This window comes from Monosiga brevicollis, genomic scaffold, assembly GCF_000002865.3.
Source record: "Monosiga brevicollis MX1 MONBRscaffold_2 genomic scaffold, whole genome shotgun sequence".
Classification (NCBI taxonomy): Eukaryota; class Choanoflagellata; order Craspedida; family Salpingoecidae; genus Monosiga; species Monosiga brevicollis.
Window position 1 is genome coordinate 2,561,596 of NW_001865039.1, and position 14,891 is coordinate 2,576,486.

At 54.1% G+C, this 14,891-nt stretch overlaps 4 protein-coding genes across 4 annotated transcripts; 3 read left to right on the plus strand and 1 right to left on the minus strand.

Moving 5' to 3' along the window:
- The first annotated feature begins 610 nt into the window (after window positions 1–610).
- Window positions 611–7,212, plus strand: MONBRDRAFT_19294 (uncharacterized protein). The gene is made up of 9 exons (XM_001742313.1): window positions 611–671; window positions 793–897; window positions 1,031–1,180; window positions 1,354–2,220; window positions 2,380–3,551; window positions 3,641–3,775; window positions 4,179–6,392; window positions 6,501–6,639; window positions 6,732–7,212. The coding sequence occupies exons 1-9, from the start codon at window positions 633–635 to the stop codon at window positions 6,909–6,911; spliced, it is 5,001 nt and encodes a 1,666-aa protein (XP_001742365.1). The 5' UTR covers window positions 611–632; the 3' UTR covers window positions 6,912–7,212.
- A 426-nt stretch (window positions 7,213–7,638) lies between these two features.
- MONBRDRAFT_21077 (uncharacterized protein) lies at window positions 7,639–8,494 on the minus strand (the record flags this gene model as incomplete). Its single annotated transcript, XM_001742759.1, has 2 exons — window positions 7,639–7,774; window positions 7,944–8,494. 2 exons carry the CDS (start codon window positions 8,492–8,494, stop codon window positions 7,639–7,641), a joined length of 687 nt encoding a protein of 228 aa, XP_001742811.1.
- Window positions 8,495–8,593: 99 nt separating this feature from the next.
- On the plus strand, window positions 8,594–12,443 carry MONBRDRAFT_22415 (uncharacterized protein; the record flags this gene model as incomplete). The annotated part of the gene is made up of 13 exons (XM_001742314.1): window positions 8,594–8,722; window positions 9,034–9,120; window positions 9,222–9,380; window positions 9,480–10,168; window positions 10,315–10,605; window positions 10,700–10,740; window positions 10,826–10,950; window positions 11,065–11,141; window positions 11,482–11,584; window positions 11,725–11,901; window positions 12,039–12,127; window positions 12,209–12,302; window positions 12,399–12,443. Coding segments are annotated over 13 exons (2,106 nt in total), but the record flags the coding sequence as incomplete, so codon positions are not given.
- A 1,086-nt stretch (window positions 12,444–13,529) lies between these two features.
- MONBRDRAFT_22416 (uncharacterized protein) lies at window positions 13,530–14,769 on the plus strand (the record flags this gene model as incomplete). The annotated part of the gene is made up of 4 exons (XM_001742315.1): window positions 13,530–13,629; window positions 13,745–13,825; window positions 13,905–13,981; window positions 14,644–14,769. Coding segments are annotated over 4 exons (384 nt in total), but the record flags the coding sequence as incomplete, so codon positions are not given.
- Between the last annotated feature and the right edge of the window lie 122 nt (window positions 14,770–14,891).

Below are 14,891 nucleotides of genomic sequence, written 5' to 3' on the forward strand. Positions count from 1 at the left end.
TTGTGACCGCAAAAACCACAACAAAGACACAAAAGACACACTTCCCCGCCTACGACCAAAAGCACCAGTGGACTTCTTGGCTTTTCTCGTTCACTGATCCAGTGGCGCGCGATCTTTGTCTCCATCCCCTCCTCTCGCTCCGCCGACGCATTCAACAGCCGCACGGCAGGTTCGTGACGTTCCTTGAACGACCCCACCGCTGGTCAGCTCGTCCATCCATCCGCTTCGCGACACGCCGCCCTGTTAGAGGCACACCCCATCAGCACCATCGCTCGTGGTTGCCCAAGCCGGCATCGCAAGTCTCCGCCCTCTCGTGGGCAGGCTGCCCTTGGTCCCTCATACTCCAAAAACAGAAAAAAACAAAAAAAAACAGACAATCAGGGCAAAGAGCCGGGAAGAAAAAGCATCGTCCAGAGACAAGGCATTGTGGCCGACCAGGGGGCTAGCTACATGCTTGGCATGCACTCTTGGCATTGGCATCCAAGCAACTCCTCGTCCGATGACTCACAAATGCTCACTCGCTCACGACACACAGACTACATTGCCGGGCAAGCGCGCGGCACTGACCTTCCGTCTACCTTGTATCACATTTGCGGAGGCCCGAAGGAAACTCGCTGCCTCACACCAGCAGCATGGCGGGCCTTCCCATCAAGTTTCAGGAGATGCTTCAGGTGCGCTCGCTCCACCTTTGCAGAATTTCCTGCCACTGGACTTGGCTTCAATCAGTCGGAACGTGTCTTGTTTGTGTGCAACTGGCGTATTGGCTCACTCCTGATACCCTGCGACGCGCAGCTCACAAGCATGGGCATTGATGCGGCCTCCATCTCCTTCAACACACTGACCATGGAGTCGGAAAAGTACATTTGCGTCCGTGAAGCCAAGGCCGGTAAAACCGAGGTTTGTCTTGACCAGAGGGTGTGACTTTGCATCCTTTGACTCGTGTCGGCCCTCATATTGCTGATATCTGCTGGCCTTTCATTGGAACTTAAAAAAAAAAATTACTTCTGCCATGTCTGTCGGACTTGCACAGCTTGTGATTGTTGATGTCGCCAACAAGTCGGTGGAACGTAAGCCTGGAGGCGCAGATAATGCCATTATGAACCCTGCAGCCAACATCATTGCGCTCAAGGCAGCCAAGGTCCTGCAGATCTTCAACCTTGAGACGAAGCAAAAACTCAAGGTGTGTGGCAGCCCCAGTACTTGGCACTTGAGTGTTCAGAATCCCTGCCCGAGTTCCTGCCACACCCACATTGGCAATTTTGTCATCTCCTCCCCCAGCGACTCGGCCGCCTGCCCGCTTGCCCTCACCCCTCACCCCTCTTCACCCATTCTCTGCCTTCTTTGACCTTGCAGGCGCACACGATGGTGGACGACGTCCAGTTTTGGCGCTGGGTGGATGACAATACACTGGGTATCGTCACCGCACAGTCCGTCTACCACTGGGCTCTTGAGGGTGATTCTGCTCCCGTCAAGATGTTCGATCGCCATGAGAGCCTCAACGGCACCCAGATCATCAACTACCGCACTGATGCTGCCAAGCAATGGCTCATCCTGATTGGCATTAGCGCGCGCGACAACCGCGTGGTTGGTTCGATGCAGCTCTATTCGGTTGAGCGCAAGGTGTCTCAGCCCATCGAGGCCCATGCCGCCTGCTTCACGCAGTTCAAAATGCCGGGAAATCCTCACCCCTCCAACGTCCTCTGCATGGCCAACCGTGGAGCTGCGGGCGCCAAGATTCATGTCATTGAGGTCGGCGCGCCGGCCGCTGGCAACCGCCCCTTCACCAAGTGCAACGCCGACATCTTCTTCCCCCAGGACGCTGCTGGTGATTTCCCCGTCGCCATGCAAATTGGCCCCAAGTATCAGATGGCCTACGTCATCACCAAGCTGGGCTACTTGCATCTGTTTGACGTCGAGACGGCCTCGTGCATCTTCATGAAGCGCATTTCCGCCGAGACCATTTTCATCACGGCCCCCCAGGACAGCGTCAGCGGCCTCATCGGCGTCAACCGCCAGGGTCAGGTGCTCTCCGTCACCGTGGACGAGGCCAATCTGGTCAGCCATGTTACTTCACAGCTCAAGAACCCGCAACTTGCCCTCAAGCTGGCCGTGCGAGCTGATCTGCCTGGTGCGGAGGATACCTTTGTCCAGCAGTTTAACCACCTCTACGGCCAAGGCCAGTTTGCTGCTGCCGCCAAGGTGGCCGCTGAAGCTCCTCGCGTAAGTCTTCCCGTCGCTTGTTCCGTGCACTCCGATGGCGTCAGCCCAACCGTGTCAACGGCTTTGTTCAATTGTGATCGTGATACTTTCAATTTCATTTTGTTCAATCCTGTTTCTAATATCATCAAAACGTGCTTTACCCAATGATTCTTCGAATAGGGTATCCTGCGCAACCAGGACACTATTCAAAAGCTGCAGCAGGCTCCACAACAGCCGGGACAACAGCCCCCCATCCTGCAGTACTTTAGCACTTTGCTTGAAACTTCCCGCCTCAACGCCCACGAGTCTGTTGAGCTCTGCCGCCCCGTTGTGCAGCAGAACCGCACCGAGCTCCTCGAAAAGTGGCTCAAGGAGGACAAGCTCGAGTGCAGCGAGCAACTGGGCGACATGATCAAGCCCATCAGCCCCAAGTTTGCCCTCTCCGTGTATTTGCGTGCCGAAGCCTCGGCCAAGGTGATTCAGTGCTTCGCTGAGACTGGCGAGTTTGATAAGCTGGTCCTCTATGCCAAGAAGGTCAATTACCAAGCCGACTACGCCTACATTCTGCGCATGATTCTGCGCTCCAGCCCGGATAAGGCCGTGCCCTTTGCCACCAGTCTGGTTAAGGAGGATCCTCCTCTCGCTAACATCAACTCTATTGTGGACGCGTTTGACGAGATGAAGCTTGTCCAGCCTTGCACCGCGTTCCTTCTGGAGGTTCTGAAGCCCAATCTTCCGGAGCAGGGCGACCTGCAAACTCGCCTTTTGGAGATGAACCTCATGCAAGCCCCTCAAGTCGCCGACGCTATTTTGGGTCAGGGCATGCTCACGCACTTTGACAAGCAGCGTGTGGCTCAGCTCTGTGAACAGTGTGGCCTCACCCAGCGCGCTCTGGAGAACTACACTGACCTGTATGACATCAAGCGTGCCATCATTCACACTCAGATGCTGGACCGCAACTGGCTTGTGCAGTACTTCTCCACGCTCTCAGTGGATGATTCTATCGAGTGTCTGCGGGAGATGTTGAGCAAGAACATCCGCCAGAACCTGCAGGTGTGCGTTCAGATTGCCAGCAAGTACCATGAGCAGATTGGCGCCGCCGCTCTTATCGACCTTTTCGAGTCATTCAAGTCGGCCGAGGGCCTCTTCTACTTTTTGGGTGCTGTTGTCAACAGCTCGGAGGACCCCGAAGTGCACTTCAAGTACATTGAGGCAGCATGCAAGACGGGTCAGACGAAGGAGGTGGAGCGCATTTGCCGCACCAGCAACCACTACGACCCCGAGCGCGTCAAGAACTATCTGAAGGAAGCCAAGCTCTCCGACCAGCTGCCTCTGATCATCGTTTGCGATCGGTATGCTCCCACTCTTATCAGCAAATTGTTGTGTTGGCCGTTTAAGTCGGTCCACCCGCTCATTGTGCTCGTTCTGTGCCCCGCGTTAGTTTTGACTTTGTTCAAGACTTGGTCATGTACTTGTACAAGAACGACCAAAGGAAGTTCATTGAAGTATATGTGACCAAGGTCAACCCCAAGCGTCTGCCCGCCGTTGTTGGTGGCCTCATGGACGTCGACTGCTCGTAAGTATTGCGATGCATTCACCTTCAGTTCCACGGCTTGCACCCATCATACCAAACCACATCCACATGCCAACGCGATGCAACGCAACGCAACACAACACAACACAACACAACACAACACAACACAGCACGCGATTCATGCTTGGCTCGGCCCACTGAAGTGCACGGCCCCAAATCTCCTGGGTTGTCTGCATTCAAGGCCGTGCCTAGAAAAAGTCTGTTGCCTTTGCCACGGAGTTGACCAGCACGCGTTGCAATGATCACCTTCGCCAGGTTAAACACACATCCCTTTTTTCTTTCTTCCGAGTGACGTGGTATACACCCAGAGCCCGATGCCACTCACAGATGCGCAAGCGCACTCATAGTCATCTTGTGTGTCTTTGCCATCTTTCATCGGCGGTAGGGAGGACACGATCAAGAACTTGATCATGGTCGTTCGCGGCGAGTTTTCAACCGATGACTTGGTTGCCGAGGTGGAGAAGCGCAACCGCCTGAAGATGCTGCTGCCTTGGCTCGAGGGCCGTGTGCAAGAAGGTGTGACAGAGCCTGCCACACATAATGCTTTGGCCAAGATCTACATTGACAGCAACACCAATGCCGAGCGTTTCCTGAAGGAGAACCAGTACTACGACAGTGCCGTCGTGGGCAAGTACTGCGAGAAGCGTGACCCCCAGATGGCCTTTGTGGTTTACGAGCGAGGCAACTGCGATGATCAGCTGATTGAGATTTGCAACGCCAACGCCCTCCACAAGAACCTGGCTCGCTACCTGGTGCGCCGTAAGGACTCAGACCTCTGGGCCCGTGTGCTGGACGAGAGCAACGACCAACGCCGCTCGGTCATTGATCAGGTGGTGCAGACTGCGCTGTTGGAAGCCCAAGATCCGGACGAAATCTCCGTTGCTGTCAAGGCGTTTATCGCGGCCGACATTCCCTCTGAGCTCATTGAGCTGCTCGAGAAGCTTGTCATGGGCGAGTCCATGTTCAGCAAGAACAGCAACCTGCAAAACCTCTTGATCGTGACGGCCATCAAGGCCGATGGTGCACGCGTGTCCGAGTACATCAACCGCCTGGACGACTACGATGCCTCGACCATTGCCCAGGTGGCCATTGAGCACTCGCAGTTTGAGGACGCCTTTGCCGTCTTCAAGAAGTTTGAGGTGCACACCGAGGCTGTCAAGGTTCTTATCAATGATATCAAGAACCTGGATCGCGCCTACGAGTACGCTGAGCGTGTTAACAATGCTGATGTGTGGAGCCTTTTGGCCGGCGCACAGCTGCGCGACGGCATGATCAAGGAGGCCATTGATAGTTACATCAAGGCCAACGACCCGTCTGCCGTGCAGGGTGTCGTCATGGCTGCCAAGACGCATGACAAGTTTGAAGACCTCATTCGCTACCTGCAAATGGCGCGCAAGAAATCCCGTGACGCCGCCATTGAGACCGAGCTCGTCTTTGCGTACGCCAAGACAAACCGACTCGCCGACATGGAGGAGTTTATCACCAGCCAACACATTGCCAACGTGCAGGAGGTTGGCGACCGCTGCTACGACGAGCAATTGTGGGAGGCTGCCAAGATCCTCTACTCTAATGCCTCAAACTTTGCCCGTCTCAGCTCCACCTTGGTGCACCTCAAGGAGTACCAAGCAGCCGTGGATGCTGCCCGCAAGGCCAACAGCACGCGCTCTTGGAAGGAGGTGTGCTTCGCCTGCGTTGACCACCAGGAGTTCAAGATGGCGCAGATTTGCGGCCTCAACATCATTGTTCATGCCGACGAACTGGGTGAGCTCATCTCCTATTACCTGGTGCGGGGCCACTTTGAGCCGCTTATTGCCCTCCTCGAGGCCGGCCTCGGCCTTGAGCGCGCCCACATGGGTCTCTTTACCGAGCTTGCCATCTTGTATGGCCGTTACCAACCGGAGAAGATGAAGGAGTACCTCGAGATGTACTGGTCGCGTGTGAACATTCCCAAGGTGCTGCGCGCCGCCGAGGAAGCTCACTTGTGGCCCGAGCTCGTGTTCTTGTACGACAAGTACGATGAGTATGACAACGCCGTCATCACCATGATGGAGCATCCGTCCGAGGCGTGGCACGACAAGCGTTTCCTCGAGATGATTGTCAAGGTGGCCAACACCGAGCTGTTTTACAAGGCCGTTGACTTTTACCTGTCCCACAAGCCGCTCCTGCTCAACGACCTGCTGACGGCCGTTGTTGGCCGCATTGATCATACGCGTGCTGTCAAGTTGCTCAAAGACCGCGACGTCGTGGCCATGGCCAAGCCTTACCTCAAGACTGTGCAACAGAACGACAACGTGGTCGTGAACGAGGCATTGAACGACGTGCTGATTCATGAGGGTGACTACGAGGGTCTTCGTACCTCCATCGATGGTTACAAGAACTTTGACAACATTGCCCTGGCTCAGCGATTGGAAAAGCACGAGTTGCTCGAGTTCCGGCGCATTTCCGCATACCTCTACAAGGGCAACAACCGCTGGAAACAGAGCGTGGACATTTGCAAGAAGGATCGCCTCTACAAGGATGCCATGCAGTACGCGGCTGAATCGCGCGATCCTGAGGCGGCCAAGGCATTGCTTGACTACTTTGTCGAGATTGATGACAAGTAAGACCCGAACCGCATCTCTTTGTTTCGTTGTTTATCCTGACCCGTTTCCAAGTATCGTGCTTGACACTGACTTGTCCTTGTTGCTTGCCTTGCCAATTGTTGCAGGGAATGCTTTGCGGCATGCTGCTTTGCCTGCTACGATCTCTTGCGTCCGGATGTCGTGACCGAGCTTGCATGGCGCAACGGCATGATGGACTTTGCCATGCCCTACCTGATCCAGGTCATGCGCGAGTACATGGACAAGGTGCGCCTGCTCTCTTGGGCGTTGCGCTTCATGTCGAATAGCCCGTGGTCGCTCACGCTCAATCAACCTGTTACTTGCTGACGTTTCATTAGGTGGACAAGCTGGACACCCATCACATTGAGAAGAAGGCCGAGGAGGAGTCTCAACCACCTGCACCAGCCCTGGGTATGCCTCAGCTCATGCTGACTGGCCCAGGCATGATGGGTGGCATGATGGGTGGTATGCAAGGGGGCATGCCCCAGGGTGGTATGCCCCAGGGTGGCATGTATTAAAAGTCGGCTGTGCCAGCACTGCTCCATCCAACTTCCTAGCTATCGAATCGACCTGCCTGCCCCCTTCCTTGTTGTCCTTCTGTCAACATTGTGTGGCTGCATCAGGCAAGCGATGCATAGTCATGGCATGAGCTGAAAATCTCAGCATTTTGTTTCTCGTGATCTCTCGCACTCTGATTTTGCTTTTATCTTCTGTTCTTCCACTCCTTTGCTCTTCTTTTCTCGCGGGGCCAGTGCCCAGGGTTAGGGCCGACCAGCAGTTGGGCTATGATCTTTAGTCAATTGAAAAACCTCTCTTTTGCCGATGCTGTCTGCTGTTGAAGAGCCATTCACTCAGTCAGTTGGTCAGGATAATGGGCATCGATTAGACATGATTTGTTTGCAAAACACTATGCAGGTAGAAGAAAACGAAAAAGCAACAAGATGGACCTCTGACGCTCGAAAAGCCAATTGTGGCTGCAACCGCTTGCCCATCCTCATACCAAGCTACCCGAATCTACACAAAGCTGTTCCAAAGTTGTTCCAAAGCTGTTCCAAAGCTGTTCGGAAGCCATTGTAAATGCCGATGGCACAAGAGTGCGGCGTTGCGTCATCTCAAGCAGATGCTACCCAGGCCCGCTAGATGATGCAGCCAAGCATTTTTGTGGGGCTTTACGGGCCCAAACCGTCGCCACTGGCGAGGCGTTGTCATTTTATAAATCTTAATCTCTGGTTGCTGGCAACTTCCTCAAAGAGGACGCAGAACGTAAAAGTAAACTGGATAAAGCTCGGGCGGGAAGCCGGCCTGGCGCTTGCAGCGCAACAATTCCAAGCCCGCCTTTTTGAATAGCCGGCGAAGGGTCTGATGGCCACGGGTCACAGAACTGCAAAACAGGAAGAAAAAATAAATAAATAAATAAAAAGATGGCAGAGGTGAGAAGGCTGGTGGCAATCGAGCCCAAGCGTGACAAGTGCACAACAAGTGCAAACAAGCGCCTGCCTCTGCAGGGTATCCATCAAGCTCGCCGAGGCTGCTGCTGAGAAACAACGTACCCATCATCGTCGTCAAACTCGTCTGCGGTACTCTTGCTCAAGGTGTTCTCCTTGAGAACAAGAATGCCTGTTGGCGTCAGGGCTTGTGCTGCACGCTTGAAGAAATCAACAAAGGCATCATTGTTTAGGTAGATGGCGCACCATTGCATCCAAATGAGATCCCAACGGCGGGAGCCGCCAGCAAAGTCAAACTGGGTAAACCCAGAGCAAAAGCAGTCACCCAATTGGCCGGTGCTGCTCAGCCGGTCGCGGGCTGTGTCCAAGAAGCGTTGATCAATGTCGAGTAAATCGACAGCCTTGAAGCCAGCAGGAATGAGCAGATGCTCAGTGATACGTCCAATGCCGGCACCCACATCCAGAGCGCGAGTGCGCTCAACATCGTACATCTCCGTCAGCTCCCGCAGCAGCTGGCGTGAGCCCTGAATGTCCACCTCCGAGATGGCACCATAGCCACCCAGCATGCCATCAACGCTGGCTTCTTGCTGCAGCCAATAGTCGGCCTGATGCTTGGCCAGGTGATCCCCGGCAAGCTTGTTGATAAGCTCCGTCATGGCGCTCGCGATGGATGCCAAGGCCCGACTCGTTGACACAGCAGCAGCACCAGCAGCAGCAAATGTTCCTCTCCCCTCCCTCTCTCTCTCTCTCTCTCTCTCTCTCTCTCTCTCTCTCTCTCTCTCTCTCTCTCTCTCTCTCTCTCTCTCTCTCTCTCTCTCTCTCTCTCTCTCTCTCTCTCTCTCTCTCTCTCTCTCTCTCTCTCTCTCTCTCTCGCGCTCACACGTGTAAAGAGCTTTGAGTTTCTGCAATAATGTTTTTGGCTGACAATTCAACCCATCTGACATTTGTGCTGATGCTGACAAATCAAGACCGTTACTTTTGCTTTTATTCGCGCGTTTGTGTGTCTCTCTGCATCTTGTGTCATCAAGATTTTTTTCCAATTCGGCTCTCTCTGGTCTCTCTCTGGTCTCTGTCTCTGTCTCTGTCTCTCTCTATCGCCCCTGGTCTTCGCCGCTGCCGATCGGCTGTGAGCACCTTTAGAGGTGATTTGCCCTCTCTTTGCTTGCACTCACGTCCGTGTTGGCTACGAGTGCAGACGGGATGGGACGACATGGAGGATGCAGAGCGCATTTGTATACCGCTGAGTGAGCTTCAGCCTGGACGAACCAACGGACACATTCGCGTTCGTACCAACAATTCATCGCCATCCCCCTTGCACTTTGCCCCCACCTCCTAAGCTCAAGCACCCACTCCGAAATTCCTGCACCTGTCTCTGGCACGTAGGCTGTTGTCTTGACCAAATTATTTGCAAATCTTTGCCAGAGCGAACAAAGCATCGCCAATTTCCTCATCCGCGATGACTCGGCACCAGCGGGCGCCGCAGATGTCATGTTGACTGTCCGCGGATCATTGGCGGACCTGCTGGCCTTTGTTGAGCCCAAGGTTTGAGCCTTTTCAACCCTTGCCACCGCCGCCTCGGCTCCACCTCACCCCATTTTAGAATGCACCAAATTTCACATCGTTGGTTCTCCTTCTTGTTAGGACTCTCTGCTCCTCTTTGCCTTTGATCTGGAAAAGGAAGCCAACGGCCTGGCCTCCAAAGTGCCCTACCGCATCATTCTGCATGCCCACCGTGCCACCGTAGTGGTTTCCCACCCTTCGCTCTACACCGAAGCTGGCTCACACTGTGTCACTGTGGGCCCGGATCAAGTCGCTGATCCCAGCTCCTTTGTACCACCTACGCGGGGGCGGACAGATCGCCGACCCCCCCAACAGACAGCCCGCAGCGCATCCGGTGCGTCGTCCACCACGCCCCGTTCCACCGAGGGTGATGGTGTGCCAGACGCGACGAAGCAGCCCGGCCGCACGCGCTCGCCATCACATGAGGGCCGGCCACGTGCCAAACGGGCTACGGGATCCTTTGTGACACTGCGTGAAGCGCTGCAGCACCCTGGACAGGCTGCAAACCGCACCATCTCCACATGGGGTGTCGTAACTCGCGTCTCGCCCCCCCGCAAGACCCGAGGCTCCGACTTTATCCTGGCCTTTTTCATCACCGACGAGTCGCTAGCCCCAGACTCGCCCCCAGTCCCCGTCAATCTGTTCTGTATTGACCCCGCAGGCCTCCCGGCCCTTCTGAGTGCGGGCGCCATTGTGCGATTGCATCGCTTCAAAGCTAACATGTGGCAAAACAAGCTTCAACTCGTTGGCGCCTTTAAGCCCTCCTCTCAGTTCGTGCTCAGCCGCATGCCATGCCCCTTGCCAACCATTCATCGCGATGCTTCGGCGTGTGCGCCTGCTGGAATGACACTCGTTTTCTCATTTGTCGTCCTTACGGACCGCAATACTGACTGTACTCGCTTGTCCCACATTGCAGATGCTCATTGGCGCACTTTGCGGAGCAGATGGGCCAGCCCACAACGCCTCTCTGGCACAGTCATCAGCTCACCTCGGACATTTCGGAACCGGAACGGCAAAGGCTGCGTGCTTTGCGTGATTGGGCAAGCGCGCAAGGGTTGCGCTTAGATCCTGGTCATCGCTTACTGGCGCAACTGGATGCTTTGGGGACATTTACGCTCATCGTCAAGGTTGTGGACATAAGCTGCCCCAATCCGCCCCACCCAGCTTGCCTCCTCTGCTGGGACGGCAGCCAACACCCGTCTTACAAGTACGTCGTCCTGCGTCTGCCGCTCTTGCCTCGGCGTCTTCGTTCGACGTGCTCACACCGTTCACGTTGTGTCCAAAACTCTGGTTCGAATTAGACTCAACCCCAATCACCCCGCGTATGCCAAAGTGCAAGCAGGTTTGGCCTGTTGCTTGATATCGGTGTTGCTCCAACCCACGTTCGACGCTTGTTCTGATGCTTGCCCATAAAAACTTTGCCACAGCCAACCTGGAAAACCTGTGTGTCAACATTTTGGCATGGGAACAACATGCGAAGCTTGTGATGCAGCAGCTGCGCCCAGGCGACGTCGTTCGTCTTGTGGGTGTAACTCAGAGTGCCAATGGCCAGGTCAGACCGGGACTCAGCAGGCCGCCCACAAAGCATGGCTGCTTTGTTCTTTCCATTCCTTTGTCGTGTCTCGCCATGTCAAGCACAGTGTTTCTCTGCTGCCCATTTGATTAGCTAAATCTCTCGGGCCGCACTGAGGTACAAATCCAACCCTTGGACCCGGATGATCACGAGGCATTAGCGCTCGAAAGGTGCGAAGCCGTCACACCGAGGCCCACCCAGATGCCTTCTCCTGACCACATCTGAAAACGCGTGGCAATTGTGAGTGACCGTAGACGACTAGATGAGTATCTGGCCTTGAACAACAAAGCATCCATGGAGCCCAGCCCCATCATCAATGATAGCCAAAGCTATTTTCAAGATTCGCAAGTTCTTGATGAATTGCAACGCCTCGAAGAACAGGCGCAGCACGAAGCACCACCTCAAGATGTCGGCGATATGCAACCTTCACCAGATAGCTTGTGCATTTCCAGTTGGTTATCGCTGCGTTTCGTATCATTCCGTATTGTCATGGATGTGGTGCACAGGTAGGCTCACTCAGCTTTTGCCCGGAATTCCGCGATCAGGTGTTGAGCATCCTTTGCTACCCTTTGCTGATTCTTTGCCAAGTGATGCTGAGGTGGATGCAGCCACGGTGAGTCTTGCGATAAATCAAGCATGGAGAAGCTGTTTCATGCTTTTGACTCACGGGTGATGGGCAGACCTATACGACATACGCGCCGCCAGTGCTCTCATACGCGGTCCCTTTCCACGGTTCTTTACTTGATTTTGCAGGCAGGGGTCGTGGTTATTCGCGTGTTAGCTAAAGTGCTCAACGTGAAGCCTATCACTGGTAATCGAGCAACCCCGCAGCATCCAAACCTGAAATCTGAGACCCAGCCCTGGTTCTTTACCATTGAGCTGCATCACTGTGGTCGCAACTTGAGCTGCATGGTCGCCGATGCCGATGCGGTTTGTTCAATTTTTGACGCCAACCTGCTTGAATCTCCGTATTCAGAGGGATAAACATGGCCTCTTTGTGTGTCGCATTGGTGGGAGTGTTGTATTCACCTCTTTGATTTTTGTCACATGACTGCGCCATGCTAAAGCAACTCACTGTCTTGAGTACGCACCTACCTCTACAACAGGATCTTTTTCTGGGTTGCCACGCCAGTGCCTGCAAGACTGCCGAGGAACGGTCAGATCGAGCAGGCGCTTGATCCAGGCAAAGCACGATGAGGAGGTTTTCTAACACTGTGATCACTCATGCATCATCTAGAAACTCGGCTTTTGCTCAAGCGTACGAGCTTCTGTCAGAGGGCAACGTGCACCTGGACTGCTTACTCAAGATCTATAGGCATACCCAATCGAACGTAGGTTTTTCTCTGGTTTGGTTTTCTTGCCCCGTATGCCAGAATCATCTCGCATTCATGCCCCCCCGACCCTCCTTCGTTTCCCATACCTGTTAGCGCATCTGCACGCGGCTGTTCGGCACCCGGCTCAACCTTGATTAAACGCCTTTCTTAAGTTACCCAAGGTTCTGGTGCATAAAAAAAATGTGCAAGCGTGGTGGGAGGCATGATAATTGACTGACACTTGATGTACCCACACGACACGGCCAGACCAGCCCTAAACTTGACGCTCCTGGCCATTTCACATCTGGCTCGCCAAACGTCAACAAGAAACTTTGTTCTCTCTCTACGACGAAAGGAAAAACCAAAACCAAAGAAGAAAGTTGCTTGCGAAATTAGATTCCTTTCAAGCACAACTTATCGGCTTTAGTAATTACTAAAAATCGAAAACGAGTGTAACTCGATACTTATCTGAACTTACTAAAGAGGCATCGATAAGTTCGAACTTATCAACAGGACTTATCGTTTTTGATCGTTTTCGATTACTTATCGATCGCACTCCTCACAACAAAAAAAGCACTTATTTTCGATTTTCACGAGCCTTGGAAGGAATCTATTGTGTTTTTTTGTGTGAGAAGCTGATGCCCAGAACTGTTGTTGTTGACGGGAGCGTGGCGGCGCCTTGACGCGCACTTTTCTTTCTCTCTCTTCCCATCCTTCTGCGACGACGTGTCGGCGCAATGCGGCCTGAGCCTCCCTCATTTTTCTCCTCAAACTCCCAGCAATAAGCTCGCTCAATTTTGACGCCCACCCGCCCAACCCCAAAAAGAGGAGCGAAGGGTTTTTGAGCTTGTGAGTTTGCAGTTGTCAGTGCCGAAGTATCGGCATATGGGAGAGGAGTTTTTATAGTTGGAGGCGACACGGTTTCGGCGAATCGCAGCCTTGCATCTGGTTCCTCGAAACTGGCCGCCAATCCCACGACGGATTATGGTCAGTGAGGTCCCAGCCCCCTCGACTTTGTCGAGAGGAAGCCATACCCGCCGAGCGTCATTGCGGAAGTGATGGGACAATCTAGCTTATGAAGCTGTATCTCTCACTTGCTCATCAAACTTGAAGCAACAAGTTTTGTGTCTGTATATTTGTGTGTGTCAGTGAGGGCAGAAGAAACATGTCGACGTGCTTGTCCGCAGTCCCTTCTTGGTTTCATTTTTTTTTTTTCTCTTCAAACTGACACAACGGACGAGCACCATGGCTCCTACAACCATTTGTATCACGGGCGCATCGCGTGGTCTGGGCCGTGCCATTGCGCTTGAGGCTGCCAGTGCCCAGAATGCACAGCAGAAAGCAGGTTCGTTCGATTTTGAACCCGCACCGTGCCGTTGCCTCTCATCTATTAACAGCCCGAGCAAGTAGCCAGCTGACTCCAGCATCACTGTTGCCGCTCGCGCTGTGGTGACCGATAGCCCACTACGTCTTGGTGGCTCGAAATGCAGACGAGCTGCACCAAGTCGAGAAGGAGATTCAAGCACGCCACGCTGACGCTGGTCAGTCATGTGGTGTTCGAGCCTTTGCGATACAATTTGCGCTAGTGCACTTACCTGTGCGTATTTCTGCGCCTGTCAGTGGTGACCGTCCTGCGGGCCGACCTGGGCGACCTCTCCAAGCTCCCGCAGCTAATGCAGGATGTAGTTTCTGCCGCGGTATGCCAAGTTGTGCTCCCTGCTCCATCTGGGCCGTGACTCTGCTCGGGCGGCCGAGCACGACTCACCTCTAGAGTTGTCCTTGGCGATGATCATCGACATGTGACCCCTTAGAAAGCGCAAGGGAGCGACCATGTTTTGCTGGTCAACAATGCAGGCACCTTGGGCAACGTGTCGCGCACCCTTGAGGCTGAAACTGACCCGAGTGCCGTTGGTGATTACGTCCATCTGAATGCGACCTCCCCGCTGTTGCTTGCGTGCGTGACACGTTGATATGCCAAGCCGGAGCCGCTCTGGCGGCGCAGTACATGGGCAATTCATTTCATGAGGCTCTAATGAATGATAACCCGTGCCTGCTCCCTCCCCCCCATCCCATCCCTTTTCAGCAACATGTTGGTAGCAGCCTTGCCCGAGACACGCAAGACCATTGTCAACATCTCCTCGCTATGGGCTGTCCAAGCTTCTGCAAGCACGGGCTTGTACTGTAGCACGCGAGCGATGCGCGACATGCATCTGCGCTGCTTGGCCGCCGAGGTACCTCCAAAAGCATAAAGCATAGCTTTCTGAAAAACAGTTTTGCCTTGCTCATCCTCCAGAGCTTGGTTTCCACCCCAATTTGCCATTGCTGTTCTGACACATCCGGCTGGATATGCCCCATGTAGAAACATGCCAACTGCCGAACGGTGAGCTATGCGCCTGGTCCACTGGATACGGGCATGCAAGCCACCCTGCGTACGGAATTGGCCGACGAAGGCTCGCGCCAATACCTGGCAGACTTGCATGCCAAGGTGTGTGTTCAAATGAACCCGCTTCTTCATATGCCCTCGTCTTCAGCAAACCACACCCCTGATCCTGGACCTCTCAACTTCCCCTTTCTCCTTGACCTCTTGTTGTACTGCGCCTTACCCCG

Coding starts and splice junctions, on each gene's coding strand:
- MONBRDRAFT_19294 (XM_001742313.1), top strand. CDS start 633: ATGGCGGGCCTTCCCATCAAGTTTCAGGAGATGCTTCAG. Junction 3,776..4,178: donor CTCATGGACGTCGACTGCTC/GTAAGTATTGCG, acceptor CATCGGCGGTAG/GGAGGACACGATCAAGAACT. Junction 6,393..6,500: donor TTTGTCGAGATTGATGACAA/GTAAGACCCGAA, acceptor CAATTGTTGCAG/GGAATGCTTTGCGGCATGCT.